Below are 17,951 nucleotides of genomic sequence, written 5' to 3'. Positions count from 1 at the left end.
GAGAATGTACCTCAATAGAAGTTATTATCTCCTATAGAGTTCTTCATCCTCACAAATGTTTAAGTCAGTACAACAGCTTGAAGACTTTATTTACGATGGCAGTTCTAAACCAGCCGCTAATTTCAGTGAGGGTTTGCCTGTGTGCTGGTATTCTAAATAGTATTGAAACAACTTCGAGAGAATCAATCTAAGTGTCGAGCATTGTGCCAATTTAACCTTACTTGTTACAATATAGGTAGATTTTAGGCACTGTTCAGACCAGCTGTAAATATTCTTCAGGCAAAGACTAACAGACTATATAAGAAAATTTTTGCTAAAAGACTCCTGAGTGGAAGGCAACAGAGATTTGTGTGCAGGAGCAATACACTAGGAGAACTCCTGAAGAAGCAGGAAACACACTTGCATTCCTTGCTGACATACTACAGAAAAGCCACATACATCATCTCAGCAACAAGGAAAACATTTTAAAATGCAGACTCATTCAGCTCTGCTTTTCAGTAAAGGAATCATAAGTACCTACTTTAGGGATAGTTTGGGTTTTTACCTTTCCAGTCCTACTAGACCTGCAGAAGAACTTTCTGATGCTGATCCCAGAGACTTCTGCCACGCTGCTGATGTGGCTGTGCCTGCAAAAGCTTCCCCTAAAGGACATATGCCTGCTGGGCCTTTGCTGCTGAGGAGGCTTAAGGAAAGCAGCCTGACTTAGGCTTTGAATCCACAACCCTTCCCATCCTGTGGCAACCTTTCCTAGCTCTCCATCTCCATGCCTGTCCGCCAAGCAGGCTCCGTTTCACACATTCATCCAAAGCAGCAGCCAAACTCCCTACTGAGATCTGTCAGAGTGAGCAACAATGTGGTTTGTTTGACAGAAACAGGCAAGGGGACACGCATACAAGCAACTGAGCAGACTGAGGAGGTGGTGATCTGCAGCAGCAAAGAAGAAACAAGCATCTTAAAACAATTAGTTCTCCCACCAACAGTCTGCAGGGCCGGCAAATGGTTTTCTTGACAGGAAGCAATTCTGATCTAAATCTGAGCCAACATGAGAATATTTTCAGTTCAAAAGTGGTAATTTACAGGGAGCTTGATTTGCATCCACAAAAGAAAGGAATATCCCCTGTATAGTTTCTGGGAGATCTGGGTATTTCAAGGGTGGAAGAAGACATTGCGCTTAGTGGTTTTAAGTATGCTTTTTCCCCCTCCACACACTTAGTCAATCAACCCCGTTCAGAGGTGCACTGACTGCAGGCAGAGCTTCCAAACGTCTAGAAATTCCTGCAAACAACAGCAACTTTGTTCCTGAGGAGTCCAACCGGCTTTACTGCTTATCTCCACCTGAAGGCAGAATAATCCTAGGTTTGGTAGCAAAACTACACTTGCAGCAGCCAAACAAAACTTCACAGAGAAGAGTTTATGATTTCAGGCAGAGAACTGACAAAGTCTTCTGGATGCCATAATAAATGAAAATGTGTTTTGTAACATCATTTAATCTAAAAGAGGAGAAAGCTAGCCAAGGACAGATGTAGTTTATAAGCAAAAGTGTTTCAGTAAGAAAGCTTTTCCCCTGAGGCAGCACACTTAAAACTGCAGAAACACTAGGAGTCCTTATGCAGGTACTTAAACTATAATAAGCTAGATTTTCTGCTCATCATGGGAATCATAAAATATGTCACTGGGATGAAGCCAGACCAAACAGGCAGATAAGTAATTGCTTGACATAGGTACTTAACGTGATATTTGCAATTGGTCTCACTGAATATTTATGGCATGGTGAAAAAGTTAAATATCTGCATATTTATCAGAATTAGCTCTATATTTTTAGCAATAAACCAAGTGGATTAGAATAATGATTTTTCAATTATAATCTTTCCAGTACACCTATTTCTAGATATTCTTTTGTTCTAAAGCTGTTGAGGTAGAAGCTCAGCTCTTCTTTTTTTGTTACCCAGTTCTCAATAAAACCACATTTTACAGTGTTCTTTTCCACCAGCGTCTGTAATTCAGAGTGTCCCTACCTCCCTGGATATCAGGAGGGAGACACAGCACATAACAGAAAATTTGGTCTCTTCCAAATGCTAATTCACTTGCTCAGGGTTCAGGGACGGTTTCCTTGTGGTGAGAGAGCAGAAAAGCTACAATCAGCCCTTAATCTAAAACTCAACTGAGGCACTACTATGTATAAAAGAGACAGAGCAGCTTAGCCCTCTTGGATGGGGGCTCTGAGCAACATGATCTAGTTGTACATGTCTCTGCTCACTGCAGGGGAGCAGGACTAGATGACCTTTAGAAGTCCCTTCCAACCCAAACCATCCTATGATTCTGTGATTAAATGAATATACGTACAGAGATCTTCTGGGGGACCGGGAACAAATCCAGCCATGGATTCATAAAGCTCTTCATCAGAGCCAGGATTCAAGGAACATTTCATTAACAGATCAGTGGACAGGTGAGCCATGGACTCATAAACAGACTCATCCTCCTCGCCTTGCATCAGCTCTTCCTTAATGTGGGTCTTCAGCATATCTGCAGTTTCCTGGAGAGGAAGGAGGGCAAGAAAAAAAATGTTCAAGTCTCATTTAAATAAAGAATCTGGAGAATCAAAGCAAGCAAAAAAATATCGCACTCTCTCATCGCTGATGGAAAAAACCTTCTAAACACAGCCCATTTGGAAAGACTAAGGCTTCTCAATGGAATTAAACCCCCACTACAGCTGTGTAGGCCCAGCCTTCAAGATCTATGTTGTAATAAGACATAATGAAGGTGAAACAAGTCGGTACTGACATATTCTGAATAGCCATTACAGCCTCTCACCCCCTCAATTTCATGTCCTTCCTGGTGTCTGCAAACTCCTAAAACATAAGAAAAGCTCATTCTAAAAATACAAACGCTTGTCAAAAGCTATTTTGAGGTAAGCGTAGCTGACCATAAGGGGGAAAGCTTGCCACATGCAGAGCACTTGCAAGAAAGCAGAGTTTTAGCTTTAGCGTAGATTCAGTTTCAGTTTCTTGCTCTTAGCAGCAGCACGTAACACCCAGAGTGGGAGCACACAGACCCTTTTCTGTGAGATTAACAGGAAACCTCACAGCAGGCAGCTGCTCATGTAACACAGACAACTTTCGATTCACAGGACAGCAGAACCCTGTCTCACATATTTGTAACACAGGGTGGGTGGGGAGGGAGGGCAGCGCAGAACTTCACCAAATCATGCAGGTCCTCACGAAACCATGCACGGGAGCAAAAGGTAAAGCTTCATCACAGCCTCCTCCCCAAGTTCCAACTGTCACAAGCATAGCCATCTTAACCAGTTGCAGTACTACAAGATATTCTTCCATCCATAACTGCCACCTCATGGGCCTTCAATCCACAGGGCATATGTGTCAAAACTGTCTACTGCTTCCCTCCACAGTCAAAATGGATCAGGCAGGTAGCTCACACGATGCTTGAGAGAGGTGCAGAGCAACTTTAATCAGAGAGAAAATTAGATGAATAAGGGGTTTACTGGGATTTTCAGATATCCATACTAGTACTGCTACTAAATCCATAGTGCTTCTAGTCACTACCTTGCAGCAGACACACTGGTGCAGATCATTTGTGTGGTCTGGTACTAAGCTGCACAGATAGCTTGATGGTCATTAAGCAGGACCTACTCAACACAGCTCTGACATTGTGCTGGTGGAGAGCACAGTACTGCAATAAGAGGTTGGAAGGACTTTCTATGCACCTCTCGCTTACCCCAGATTTTCATCACACAATTTACAGTTTCTGCAGCCCTCCTGCTCTCAGAACAGGGAATGACCTTTTTTTAGCTCTAATGTATAACCCTAAATTCAGGCTTATGTCAAGCAGCAAGGCGCAAGTCTAAGAACCACCCATGCCTCCTAAATAGGGCTTAAACACTACTGTAATTGGCTGGCAGAACCACACTAAGGCTGGCAGATATATCACCCACCATTCAGACAACTGTTAGGCACAATTACACACAACTTTTCAACTGAAAGCAAAGGTAAAATCTGCTCAAAGAATTCATGTGATCTGAGCCGAGGAGCTGCTTGTTATCTTGAAGCATACAGGCTGGAAACAACTCAAATGGAAAAGAAAGGATAAACCCCATGTACACCCAAGGACTCCACAGAAACACCTGCTTGGTGCAGCTGGAGTCAGGTCCATGTCATAATCTGGAAAAGTCATAGGGCTGTTTTCTGGGGATGGGGTTAGCTCAAAGAGAACTGAATTGTGAATTGGGCTCCCAGAAAGAACAAGTAAGGAAAGGACAGTTATCCTCATGCAGGAAGAACTGGATTTCAAGTGGAGCAGGCAGACTACACAGATGAGCTGTGAATGCGCTAATAAGCAACCCAGTCAGAGAGCAGCTCAGACTGCACCTTCCCAAACATATTCTGTTCCCATATTACTCCCTGAAGTGAGATGAAGGGACTGTAGTTTTGCCAAGATCAGAGGTTAGAAGAGCACACCAGGCATCAACCACATCCTTGCAGAAACCTCATCAGATGGATGGATGATAAGGAAACCCAGCACGGCAGTCTCTGCTTCCATCTTATGTGCTCTGTATAAAAGCCGCAAGAACTTCCCCAGCTCCAGAGATGCACCCAACCCTCCAGACTGGAAGCTGTGGCTGGATGTCTGTCTTCTCCACCTTACCACTCCACATCGCACCCTTTACTACCCCATCACTCCTGCTCCCACAACAGTAAGTGCCAAATTTGGTGCCACTGCCCACACCTGCTGTGGGACAATGTAGAAGGACTGCTGCTCCCTCTTACCACATATTCATCAATGAATTGGCGGAGGTCCTTAAAGCCATGCTTTTCTGCTATGGTGTTTGGATAGTGGCCATATTTGTTGGCTACACTGTAGGCCTGCAGCGCTCCAGGGCATGTAAGCAGCAAGGCAGTGAGGTTCTTCAGCCCGTATCTTGCAGAAAAGTGAAGCAGTGTTGGCAGCTCCTCATCCCTCTGATCTGTGAGAACAGGAGCCTATTAGAATCTAAGTTGCTCTCGAGCAGCAACAGAGACAGCAGGTGAAAACAAAATTCCCAGCAAATACACAGACCAAAGCAGGTGTGAAAGCCCTGAGCTAACTGCACAAATTAACTATCTAGTGCATCTCCAGGCTTGAGTCCTATGAACTTTATGGGTCATAATGGGGAATCTGGCACTGTAATACCTCAATGTATGTAGGATCACAGGTTTGCAAGGACCTCTTAGATCAACATTCCAGTAGGATCCAGCTGCTGTAAGGCAATCATGTCATGGTGCAATACCAATTCAACTGCTGCGTGCCCACTGTGCACCCTAGAGCAGAGTCATGGGGGTGAGGGAAAAGGACTGGGCTGGGGTGAAATACAACATGGAACTGGGAGAAGAACAAGGGAGAAAATATGGCAGATATTTTGGGGAGCATCATCTTTTCACCTTGGTTTTGTTTGACACTGTCTATGTAGTTGCATCTGTCACAGTGCAAGGACACAAGACTGATGCATGTAATAAAAAATGGGTCACCCAAACCAGATGGCAATCCCCCTTCTATAGGCTTCCTCAGAAACTTAGCTTCCTGGCTGAGATCCAAGATTTTTGAGACAGCCTGTGCAGGTACCACCCACTGCAGTGTTAAGGTGCTCCAAGGTAAAACAGCCAACACAGATGAAGTTTAAAACGAAAACAAAAATCTTCTAGCTTACTTGTTGTCATATCTTCTTCTTCTAGCTGGTTGATACCAAACAGGTGCAAGCCACTGGCAGGAATGTTCTTCTTCAGTGACTCAGTCAACAGTTTGTCCAGTGCTTCTATGCTGTATGGCACAATTTTAAAGGCCTAGATATAAATGGAAAGTGATTTTGTTTGGGAGAGTCTGAAGATTCAGTTAAGGTGAAATATATAAGGCGTTTCTTTATTTAGCACATATCAGAAAACAGTAGGCATAAACACTGAAGGTAGCAATGCTCAGGTCAAGCAAAGAACACAAATACCTTTCTGGGCCAGAAACAGAGTATCATTAATCTGAGCAGATGAGAACCATACACTCCACAAGAGGACAGAGTACAATGAGAAAGCCACTCATACAACTGGAAGCACAGAAAACTGTTACTTCCTACTTCCTTGACAGGTATAATCTTACTTCTGAAATCGTTCCAAGGAAGTGTCACTCCTACTCTAGGTATGAACCACTCCATTTTCAATTGCTCTGCTGTACACTCTGGGTTTGGCTTTTGGACTGGTTCTTAGCCAAAGACTGTAAAGCATGCCTATTCCCCAAGCAGAGGCACAGCCCAGTACCAACTGCTCCACAACTTGAACTAAAAAGAAAGGGAAAGACAGCCCAACCCCTGCCCCAGGTATGCTGATGACTAACACCTCTCTGTAGGTTTCTGCTACATGGCTGATCAAGGACATGCAGGCAGGAAAGATCTGGAGAACTTGTTTGTGCAAGCTTTACCCCTCTAATAGAGTTCAGGTACCCCAACTGTGCAAAATACTGAAAACTGTGCAAAATACTAAGAATCACTTCTAAGCCTTGCAAGATCATGGAGCAGATCCTCCTGGAAACTCTGCTAAGGCACATGGAAAATAAGGAGGTGATCGGTGACAGTCAACATGACTTTATTAAGGGCAAATCATGCCTCACAAATGCAGTGGCCACCTACAACAGGGTTACAGCATTGGTGGATAAGAGAAGAGCAACTGACATCATCTACCTGGACTTGTGCAAAGCATTTGACACTGTCATGCATGACATCCTTGTCTCTAAATTGAAGAGACATGGATTTGACAGATGGACCACTCAGTGGATAAGGAATAGGCTGGATGGTCACACTCAAGGACTTGCAGTCAATGGGTCAATGTCCAAGTGGAGATCAGTGGTGTTCCTCAGGGGTCGATATTGGGACCGATGCTCTAACATCGTTGTTGACGACAAGGACAGCAGGATTGAGTGCACCCTCAGCAAGTTTGCCAATGACAGCAAGTTGTGTGGAGAGTTCAACACACTGGAGGGAAGGGATGCCATCCAGACGGATGGGCCTGTGCAAACCTCATGAAGTTCACAATGCCAAGTGCAAGGGTCCCACAATGCATGTGGGTCGGGGCAATCCCAAGCACAAATACAGGCTGGGAGGAGAATGGATCAAGAGCAGCCTTGAGGAGAAGGACTTGGAGGTGTTAATGGGCGAGAAGCTCAACATGACCTGGCAATGTGCACTCGCAGCCCAGAAAGGCAACCATATCCTGGGCTGCATCAAAAGAAGTGTGGCCAGCAGGTTGAAGGAGGCAATTCCGCTCCTCTGCTCAGATCTGGTGAGAACCCACCTGGAGTACTGCATCCAGCTCTGGGGCCCCCAACAGAAGGAGGACATGGACCTGTTAGAGGGGGTCCAGAGGAGGGCCACGAGGACAATCAGAGGGCTGGAGCACTGCTCCTATGAAGACAGGCTGAGGGAGTTGGGGTTGTTCAGCCTGGAGAAGAGAAGGCTCCAGGGAGACCTTAGAGCGGCCTTCCAGTACTTAAAGGGGGCCTACAGGAAAGTTGGGGAGGGACTCTTTATCAGGGAGTGTAGAGACAGGATGAGGGGTAACAGTTTTAAACTGAAAGAGGGTAGATTCAGATTAGATATTAGGAAGGAATTCTTTACTGTGAGGGTGGTGAGACACAGGTACAGGCTGCCCAGAGATGCTGTGGATGCCCCATCCCTGGAAATGTTCAAGGCCAGGCTGGATGGGGCTCTGAGTAACCTGGTCAAGTGGGAGGTGTCCCCACCCATGGCAGGGGGGTTGGAACTAGATGATCTTTAAGGTCCCTTCCAACCCAAATCATTCTACGATTCTATGAATAAACAAATCATTTTATGTCACTACTTCATTCAGCTAGTATGAACCTTTGCTAACTTCTCACATCTTTTCCAAGAACCCTTAGGTACAAATTTCCAAACAATTTATTTCTTTATGGTACTTTCTGTTATATCAAGTTCTGTCATTTTAATCTTTTCAAGTCATCAAGCTCTAAATGTATTTATTCACTGCATTTTTTTTTTGTTAGTTGGATAGCCTGAGGCACCTTAGCCAGCTATTTGCTCCAGAGACAGAAAAAGCACCCATGCTTTTGCTAAAAGGTGATGTTAAGGTTATGTTAAAATCCCTAAATAAAATCCTTGCATTTCTTCATTTTAGAAGAGCTACTTCATAGGAAGCGCTTTTGCTTATGTCCACTTGTCTGGCCTCGGACAGAACTAGCTTCCAAAGCAGCTGTTTGCTAGTGTCATTACCTGGCACATAAACTGTACTGGGTTGGCTGCATTAGCCAACAGACTGCTGATTTCCTCCATGTCGGTATGATAGGTGACGCTTGTTTCTCCCACCATCAAGTCCCCTGAATATATCTGCAGAGGCACTGTCCCAGAGGTTAGATCTTTGAAAAGAAAGAGAAGAAATCACCATTAGGAGCGAACAATGGGAATGAGTCTGCATCCAATACCCTGAGGACAGGAGGTGTTTGGAAATACTGCCAGCTGGATACCAAAACAGTTTCTCTGGTATGGAATTCATGAAGAGTCATGAAAAGAAGGAGATGGCGTCGGTCTGAACACTAGGTAGGAAAAAACTTTGGAACTACCTTCTTCATAGCCATGTCAATGTCCATCACCTGTGACCTGCTGAGTCCTCTGCTAACACTAGTCAGTACCATTGATGTTAACAGTACACCACCTCGAACTAGAAAACCTCATATCTCTCCACCCCGTCTTTCTCTGAAGCAGACTCTAAACCGTGCCATAAAGTAGAAGAGCTGGGGAATAAGGGGAGAGAAACCAGAAAAGTCACTAGGGATTCTGCAACCTCTGTCAGCCTCACTAGACTCTAAATAAAATAAACTTAAAAGAATTCTAGCTTTGCAACTTGTACCCATTGACAGTATTTGTCTCCTATGTGCACCTTGGGAAGTTCTTGATGTTTTGTCCAGTGTGCATTCATAAGTCTGAACTTCCTCTTTGAAACACAAATAATTTGAATCCCACTGAAACTGATCTTTCCCTGTATATATGCTTGGCTGTTAAAAACTCAGGAAATGATAAAATAGTCACATGCAAAAGGAATGAAAAATATATTTCTCTTATTATTAGAAACTGGAAATGCAGAGCTTCGATAGTTGTATACTCCATCAATGTGAAGGTCATGTTTATAATTCAAAGTGCAAGTTAGTTTCCAGGTCCATGTTTAAATTACAAGTCTTGATTTAAGACAGAGAAAGTTGGACATTTTTATGTGGGTGAGGTCACGTTCTTTAAATCAATCCACCTCACTGACTTTATGGGAGTTGCTATAAATGACTATTAGTCTCTATTCTCAGAGCTGGCACAATGACTCTTCAAGAGGACAGACCAAAGTAGATTAAATAAAATCATGCTGGAAAAGTACTATCAATCTGTAAGGCTCCGAAATCTTGCCCCTAAAATTTAGTGAACCTAAATTTTAGACAACCTGAAGTTTTGTAAATGTAAATATCTAGAGTAACAGAACATATCTAAATCAAAAGGCAAGCAGGATAAATAGTGTCAGCTCTGATCGCAGAGAGATCATCACACATTAAGCATATGCTGTTATAGTCATGCAATTATTTACTGGCACTTACCTTCTCTTGGTGTCCTGCCAACGCTAATGTGGTGGGGGTTATAACACACAGTTAAATTCAAAGTGCTTTACAAGCTGCAATCTGCTCTCAGAACTCCCAGTAAGGTGTTTCCACACTGCAACCCTGCCACTGATGAGGGGAAAACAGCGCTCCCAAGCAGCAGTCTATCTCAGGTCCTCATCACAAAAGTATCATGGATAAGAATGCAAGTTCAAGATTTCCTGGCCTCAATTTTTCCTGCGTATCAACCTTTACCCTTATCCCTCTGGCACTTTTCAGGACAAGCAGGTTGAGATGGAGAGGAAGCCATGGGGGGGAGGAGCAGGAGGGGAATCTCAGCCCAGCTTACTTGGAGCCTCCACAGAGATTGTGTACTCATTCTCCATCTCAGCCAGCACACGCACAGATGATGCATTCTCTGGAAAGAATTCAACTTCAGTTTTCACTTCACCATCTAGTTTACATTTCAGGATAATATAAACTGTTGTTTGCACCTAGGAAAAAAGACATTACAACATGCAACTAACACGTAAACTATCATCTGTCATTTTCACAGTCCTGAAGGGTTTTCAGGAGCATCTTCCAGTCATGGTGTAACTGGGCAGGTGGCTTCTGTTACAGCTTGCACCAACATAGATACAGGCATGTAAGATGATAAAACTCTGGATTTATCAGCTAGATTTATAAACTGATAAAAACTAGATTTATAAAACTATTTAGTTTTAATTCTATCAGTCTTTTCCCTCAAGCAGCACAGCCCTGTTCTAAACGGAAACAAAGGAAGAAACTTAGACTCTTTCTATCTGAGGGGATGCTATACTAAGAAATGCTGTTTTTCAGACAGGAAGCCATGACCCAAGCTCTTCAGAGTCACTAGCAGGATATGCACCAGAATTGTCATATTAGACTGCATCCAGGCTGTGGAGTTAACTGGTTCATTACAATCATTTAATTACAGCCACTTGCCACCCCTAAATCTCACCAGAATGGAAGACTGGAAGTCAAGAGTGTGAACCTGCCCCACAGCACCCAAGACAAGCAGCTATGTTAATGAGACTATCTGTCAATAAGTGACATTGCAGCTTAAACAACACTGGGCACTGCATGTTACCAAGCTGTTTCTGGGCCTAGAGAACCAAGCTTATGAAACAGAGACACTGAGGACAGTGAGCTGAGAGGGAAGGTGACAGAAAAGGAATTAGGGACTAATTCCCAGGTCTGTAAAGCTCTCCATTACAGAGCAGCATAACGGGTTGCACCAGCCCACAGTAAGAACATAGCCCACGGAGTGGACATACAGTACCCCACACCGTATGCGGTCAGGCTGCACCACCAGATGGTCTCCAGTGCTCTTGAACGATCCATGTTCTTCACTCATGGCAAGTCTGTCGCAGTAAACTGGGTTCTTCTCGTCTTCTGTTTCTGTATCAGTCACAGAGTCACAGCCTGAGTCTAAAATAAAGCATACAGAGTCCTGCTACATCACTCCCCTTTGGTCAAAATGCATATCATACACATCCATCCTGAGAAACAGCCAGGGACGTGGTGGGGTGGAACTTGCTATTCTTCTAGAAGAGCTCAGAAAAGAGGATCTAGTTGAAAGGGAAACTACAGAGCTTCCTCTTTATTTCCCTTAAGGGCATTGCTGGGGAAAATTCACGAAGTCACAAAAGTGCTGGAGTAGCAGTGAACATGCTTACAAAACAAACAACAATGCCACTCTTTGAGATGGATAGTCCCTTCTCATGTTAGATAGGAAATATAATAGGTCAATGTCTAATATAAGAATGATTGGCAACTGGACTCATCTGACTTCAGCTGCACTCTGAGTAGATTGTAGGATGGGCAGCAGCCTTTACTCTTCCTCTCGTAAAGTAAATGAAGAAAAAAACAACTTTTCTTTCATTTCAACAGTATCTTTAGTTTTCTGGATCCTGCTTATGTTGCTCACCCCAACTCCCAAGTTCATTATCGTGTCGACAAAACACAACATAAGGCAGTAGCCTGAAGGGATCCTGTTCTTGCGCAACAACTATAAGCTTCTGTACGTATACAAGAGTAAAACTGAAACATACCAGAGCCTTTGCATTGAAAAGTAACGGTACTCTACCCAAACAGACCCAAGAGTAGAAGTAAATACATGTAACCCTACAATCTGTGTATACAAAACAACATTCTCATGCCTGTTTCCCAGTAACAGCATGGATATTGATGGAAGAGCAAACAAACTGAATTGGTATCACTGGCCGCAAAAAAACCTAGCAAGAATTAAAATAGATTACAGTTCTCCTACCCCTGCCAGGAAATACTTTTCCCAACTAGAGAAAGGAAACAACAGACGATTTTGTATCTACTCAGTAGAAAGCACTTATCCAGTTTCTACATCTTGATTCACATGACTCACACCTTTTTTCCAGTTTCCCAAAACATGGGGTGAAAGTCACGGACTTCCCCTTGTCAGGAGACTAGCATGAATCTTAAAACTCTACCTCCTATGGCCAAAATTTTCCCACCTTTGGAAAACTGTGGAGCAGTCAAGGATTTAAGACAACATTTTGGAAGCTGTTTGTTATTTACTACTTACTGTAAAACAAATCTGTAAAGAGCAGTATAAATTATTTACTAGATAAAATCTCAGATTTGGACTGGCAGAATTTTATATTAATAAGAAATGTTCTATTTAAAATGCTCAGTCCTGTTGATAAGGACCTAAGTGACCAACTGCACTAAGCTGTGGCATCCATGCAGTGAAGCTGCCAACAGTCCCAGTTTTACTCAGAATCCCCCAGTCTCTGGGTACATCAAGTTTCCACAACTCAAGAGAGCCAAAGTCATTAAAGGAGGCTTCTATTAGGAGTTCATGTCCTGCTAGTTTCAAACACTGAAGCTAGAAGTCAGTCAGGAATTTAAATCTAGACTTCCTCATTATTATTACCAAAGGCTTAAGATATTTGAGATTCTTTGTCACGCACATTTTATTTTTTTATATATTTTCTATACATTTCAATGAGATTTTACTAATCTTGTGAATGCAACTCTGCTTTCAGAAGACACATTTTAAGCCACAAAATTTTAGCAAATCAATCAGCTGAAATTTTTGTCACAAACAGTAGTGCACATACGTTTAAGTACATTAATCACTCCACATGGCAAGTAAGCCTACTCACATGAGTACAAGTAGATTGCTGCTTTAATGTTTGCTCTAGAAAGAGTAGAGCAAAAAATCTGCAGCTCTGTAAAGTTCAAGTAAGGCATCACACCAACATCGACATTTCTCAAACAAACCTAGAACAGTACATGTAATTTAGCAAATAGCTTTTAATACTGCACCAACACAAATCTGCAGCTTTGACTAAAAAGCTACCTTGACACAAGGCTATGTACTGAAGGCGGTCATCTGGATTTTCAGACAGTGGTACCAAGTATTACAGAAAATGGACTGAGGTTCTAAATTCGTTAACTCAATATTTTAATTGATACTGTCCATGTCATCAGATGCAAGAGCCAGACACCTGTTTTGGGAACCCTTCTCTTAGAGAAAGGTGGACTACTCCCTCCTTGGAATGCCAGGTTGCCCAGCTGCACAGGAGAAAGTAAAGCACCAGCCCCCCACCCTTCCCTTACATGACAGCTGTCACATCAGGGGTTTGGCATATGCAGAGCAGGACACTATGTCTTTTGGGGAGGAGAAGAGGAGACAACTGTTACTAGAAGAGTGTCTCTGTAATCTCTGTTGGTTATTTCCAGAAAGTTATTAAACCAGAAAGACTAAGCTCACCGCAGATAAGAGAGAGTCAATGATGACCAAATTACAGCAAAGCATTAATGTTCCTGCAATATATGCACAAGCTGACACTTGCCAGCATCCTGATATTAAGGGCATCATCCCCACCCCAATATGGAGCCATCAGTGTGGTAATTTGTATCTCATTTGCCCAAGATATGGTCCATTTCAGAGGAAAATGAAACCTAAAGCTGTGGATCTCAGCTACAACATCTACAGTGAGCAAGGATAAGAGGGGAGCAAGGAGAGAACAAGTCCTCCGGTCTCTCTGCTTTACTGATATTATTTGATACTAGAAACAAATCAGCAGACAAAGAATAACTCGAGGTTCTAAGAAGTTCTGGCATTGCCTGATCCTGCCTTGCACTTCCTCATTCTTGTAACAGAGTTTACTGTCCAGAGGTCGTATGTAAGAACAGAGCCGTTAGGTAATACAGGAAGAAGCAAGCAATGTTAATCAGCAATCAGATTAACAGCTGACGGACCAGGCACTCAGAGTTTCGGGTATGAAATATTCATCTGTTTTTTCATTCAGAAAATTCTGAAATTGCAAATTACCAACTTCCCACGTAAGCAGTGAAGCGATGCTATGGTCACCTTGGAAGTTCCAGTCATGTACTACTGACTTGTGAACACGCAAGCATTGGAAAAGGAACCCATCCTGCTACATTTGATAATATATATCCATGCTCTAAATGATTTTGGAATGGAACACTGTTAGATTAGGCTTCCCACTCACTAAGATAATGGCAACCCATTTGCATATACAGATTCAGCAATTATATCATTGTAACGATACCCAGGCTAGAGAGGCCATCACTGAGATCAATGGACTCATTAGAAAGTTAAGTGAATACCTGAATTGAGCTTCTCCATGAGCAACTGCCGTAGGTCAACAGCTCGTGGTTATAAACAGCTCTGCCCTTGACTGGAAGCCTTTTCTGTTCCCCTTTTAATGAAGGCTACCTCAGAACACACTTGACAGTCTATGAAATACTTGTGAGAATAGCAGCAAGGGGAGGAGATGCGGTCCAAGAAACCCAACCACATTTCCCCTTGAAGAACATGCCCCCCTCCAGGAAGCGTCAGTAGCTGAGCTATACAGAGCAGCCCCATGCCAGTCCCTTCTGTCCTGCCAGACTCCCTGTATAGCTGCCCTGCAGAAACTCACCCCTGGTGAGCCCAGGGAAAGCGTAGGCACGGCCACATGCTTCACAAGCCATTTAGCAGCTTTAGAAACTAATATAAAGCAGCCAATTATTTGGACCTGTTGCTGCAGAGTGCAGGCAGCTCGCTCCATCATCCATTTCCTCCTGGCTAAGCTGGCGGGCTATCGGCATGGAGCTGAGAGCTGCGGTTTCTCAGAAGTCAGCCCTTTACACCACAGGACATGCGAACGCGCCAAAGGAGTCAGCAGCCTGTCCGGACCACTCTGTCATCCAGATATTAATGCAAATGGCACGACTGGGCAACAGCTTGCCCCTATACATTCTGCATGTGCAAACTACCCCCTCACTGGCATCTGTGAACACTTCCCGCTCCGCCCATTGACCAGCCAAGACAACTAGCTTTCACGAGGCCTCAGACTTTCGCCTCAGTACACACAGAGCAAGAGGGAAGGCCCTCAAAGAGAGCTCCTGCTAACCTGAAGCTTGCAACTGGCAGGCCTCCTTCTCCAAGTGTAAACAAGGACATTAAGTCTCCCAGAGCAACTCCAGCTGCATTTCTGAGAAGCAGACAGAGTACTTACAAAGAAGTCAGAGGGTTATGTTTCATGATCCTAACCTCAGAGCTCCTGCTTTACTAAGGAGATACACACTCAGCAGTGAAACATCTTGTGATAATCCCCTCAAAACCAGGTTGTGCTATAGCAACATTTCCCGTTTCAACAGTGAAGCATGCAAAAAAGCAGCAGGTGAGAAGAGAAAACACAGGAAAATTTAAGACTTTGTAAAACTGTCCATATAGAACAAATAAAATATGGGACATCTCCCACTTCTCTCCAAACCCCTCACCCCAAGCAGCTCATCTACAAGCACAGCACCTAAAAACAGATCATAGAACCATAGAATGGTTTGGGTTGGAAGGGACCTTAAAGATCATCTAGTTCCAACCCCCCTGCCATGGGCAGGGACACCTCCCACTTGACCAGGTTACTCAAAGCCCCATCCAGCCTGGCCTTGAACACTTCCAGGGATGGGGCATCCACAACTTCTCTGGGCAGCCTGTACCTGTGTCTCACCACCCTCACAGTAAAGAATTCCTTCCTAATATCTAATCTGAATCTACCCTCTTTCAGTTTAAAACTGTTACCCCTCATCCTGTCTCTACACTCCCTGATAGAGAGTCCCTCCCCATCTTTTCTGTAGGCCCCCTTTAAGTACTGGAAGGACACTCTAAGGTCCCCCTAGAGCCTTCTCTTCTCCAGGCTGAACAACTCCAACTCCCTCAGCCTGTCTTCATAGGAGCGGTGCTCCAGCTCTCTGATCATCTCCGTAGTCCTCCTCTGGACTCACTCCAACAGGTCAACGTTTTCAGTTCTACAAAGAAAGCGGTCACGTTTCATTTGTACTTTAAAGCTGGAAGTTACAATAAACTAGTTCTCATCCTGCTGTATTTTACTATGCCAAGTTCTCACTGAGCCAATGTGAGCACACACACTTTGGCATCTCTTAGGTAAGCCGTATCCTTACGAAGAACATGACTGGGTTATTAAAAGACCTGTTGACAGGACCAGTGTTTCAGCAAATTGTGAGAATACAGAAGGTACAGTTTTTACCTTTGTAACCTACTAAGACAATACATATCCTTAATATTCAAAACTATACATTACTTCACAGTTTCTTTATAAAGCACATCTCAGCCAAACTTCAAGGAACGTGTTTCTGTGGTTATATTTTAGAACTACGTATAACTGAAAGGAGAAAAATGTCTTTGCAGCAGAGTGCAAGATGCTTTCATGATCTTCATGAAAATTTAGCCCAAGTGAGTGAATCTGTTCACTTTTCTTGGTTTGGTGTTCCCAAATGCTGCTTCCAAGCTATTTTTTAATTTCACCTGTGAAACAAAAAGGATTTGGAGAAAGCTGAGTCACCAAAAGTTGTTGACTATGCCAAGGGCAACTCCATGTCACTCTTGTAAATACTGGAAGGTAGGGATAAGAAAGTGGCCAATAAATACCATACTTCACTTGCAGGAATAGGAAACTCAGCACGTAGTTCTGAGACCAGCGAGGTTAAGCAAGGAAAGTCTGAAATGCCACAAGAGTGGAGAGGACACAGAAGAAAAAGTGAGAAGAAAAAAATACATATAAATACTAGACACTAGAAGAGTGTCTAGAAACTCTAGAAACTAAAAGAGAGTAAAATAAAAAACTTCAAGCGGATGGGAAATTGGCAGAGAACAGGAAGGTAACCCACGGGATCAAAGGTACCTTCTGTGGGAATATTCCAGTTTAGGGACAAATGTCACCAGCAACTTTCAGTTGGCTGCTTAGGCTTGGCTCAGTTTTTAACTATTCCTGGCACTCATTATTTATGTCAGATGAAAAATGGGACTGAGGAGACAAAGTCAGCCGTGAAGCAACTGTGATCAGACATGCATATAACCATCACACCTCACATGACATTTCCTGATGTGCAGAAGCATGGGTAGGAATCCCAGATGGGAAGTCCTTCCTGCATTAGCAACGGATGGAAATGGGAACCAGACTAACATGCCAATGGAATTCTTTTCACGGATACAGTGCCACACAGGTAACAGCTGGGAAACTACATACCACACATCATCAGTCCCAGCAGTGCTCCTCAGCCCCCTATGCCTTGACTGCAGATGACTACTGGATAGGCTCTTATAGTTCAGTTTGGGATCAGTGGTCTGCAGCCCCCTCTTCCTCAGTAGCTAAGGAAGGTATGCTCTTGGTCTGTAATGCTGCAGGTTGCATGAAGGCACCATCCACAAAGATCTAAGCACAGGGAAGTTTCACAGAAGCTCAGCAATTTCCCCAGGATGACAAGGCAACACTCAGTAATCCTATCACAGATTAAAGAGGAAACTGCAATTTGTGAACGCCTGCAAAACTCTTTCAAACTTACAGCTCTTGTTCATTCACTTGCAGCCCTGAGCTGAGAGCAGGACCTTCAATGTAAAGAACTGGATGCACTGAGGTAACAGTGACTTTACAGCTGCAACGTGCAAGACCTCAGTGAAAGCATGCAGTCTGAATCCAGCATGGGTTTTCTTCCAACCCCAGTAACAGACAGGTGTTTCCCAAATACAGACCCCTCAAAATACTGTTCTGAAATTGTGTCAAATTCTGCTCTTAGCAACCTCATCAGATGATCTTGTACAGTCCTGGAGAAGAAATGTCTTCTTCCATTACCTAATAAAGCACATGAGTACCAACACTGCCCCCACAGTGCTGTTACTCATCCAGAAAAGAACTCACTCCAGAGAGTTATCCTGGCTTACTGAGTCTGCTGAGCTGCAAAAAAAAAACAAACCCAAAAATCTGTAAATTCATCAGGGGGCA

The 17,951-nt window shown here is 43.6% G+C and overlaps 1 protein-coding gene across 1 annotated transcript in view; it reads right to left on the bottom strand.

The window, feature by feature from the left end:
* The window catches only part of PIK3AP1 (phosphoinositide-3-kinase adaptor protein 1), a gene marked incomplete at its 5' end in the record, with an annotated part of 46,615 nt that overhangs the window by 12,349 nt on the left and 16,315 nt on the right, over positions 1 to 17,951 (bottom strand). The window contains 6 exons of the mRNA XM_082486439.1: positions 2,344 to 2,533; positions 4,782 to 4,978; positions 5,699 to 5,831; positions 8,276 to 8,418; positions 9,986 to 10,130; positions 10,940 to 11,088. Of these exons, the coding sequence (XP_082342565.1) occupies positions 2,344 to 2,533; positions 4,782 to 4,978; positions 5,699 to 5,831; positions 8,276 to 8,418; positions 9,986 to 10,130; positions 10,940 to 11,088 (957 nt within the window). The remainder of the gene's footprint in view (positions 1 to 2,343; positions 2,534 to 4,781; positions 4,979 to 5,698; positions 5,832 to 8,275; positions 8,419 to 9,985; positions 10,131 to 10,939; positions 11,089 to 17,951) is intronic.

Source organism: Vanellus vanellus (assembly GCF_965231255.1).
Source record: "Vanellus vanellus genome assembly, chromosome: 7".
Lineage (NCBI taxonomy): Eukaryota > Metazoa > Chordata > Aves > Charadriiformes > Charadriidae > Vanellus > Vanellus vanellus.
Note: the sequence above shows the minus strand (reverse complement) of the source record. Positions and strands in the feature narration are given on the sequence as shown.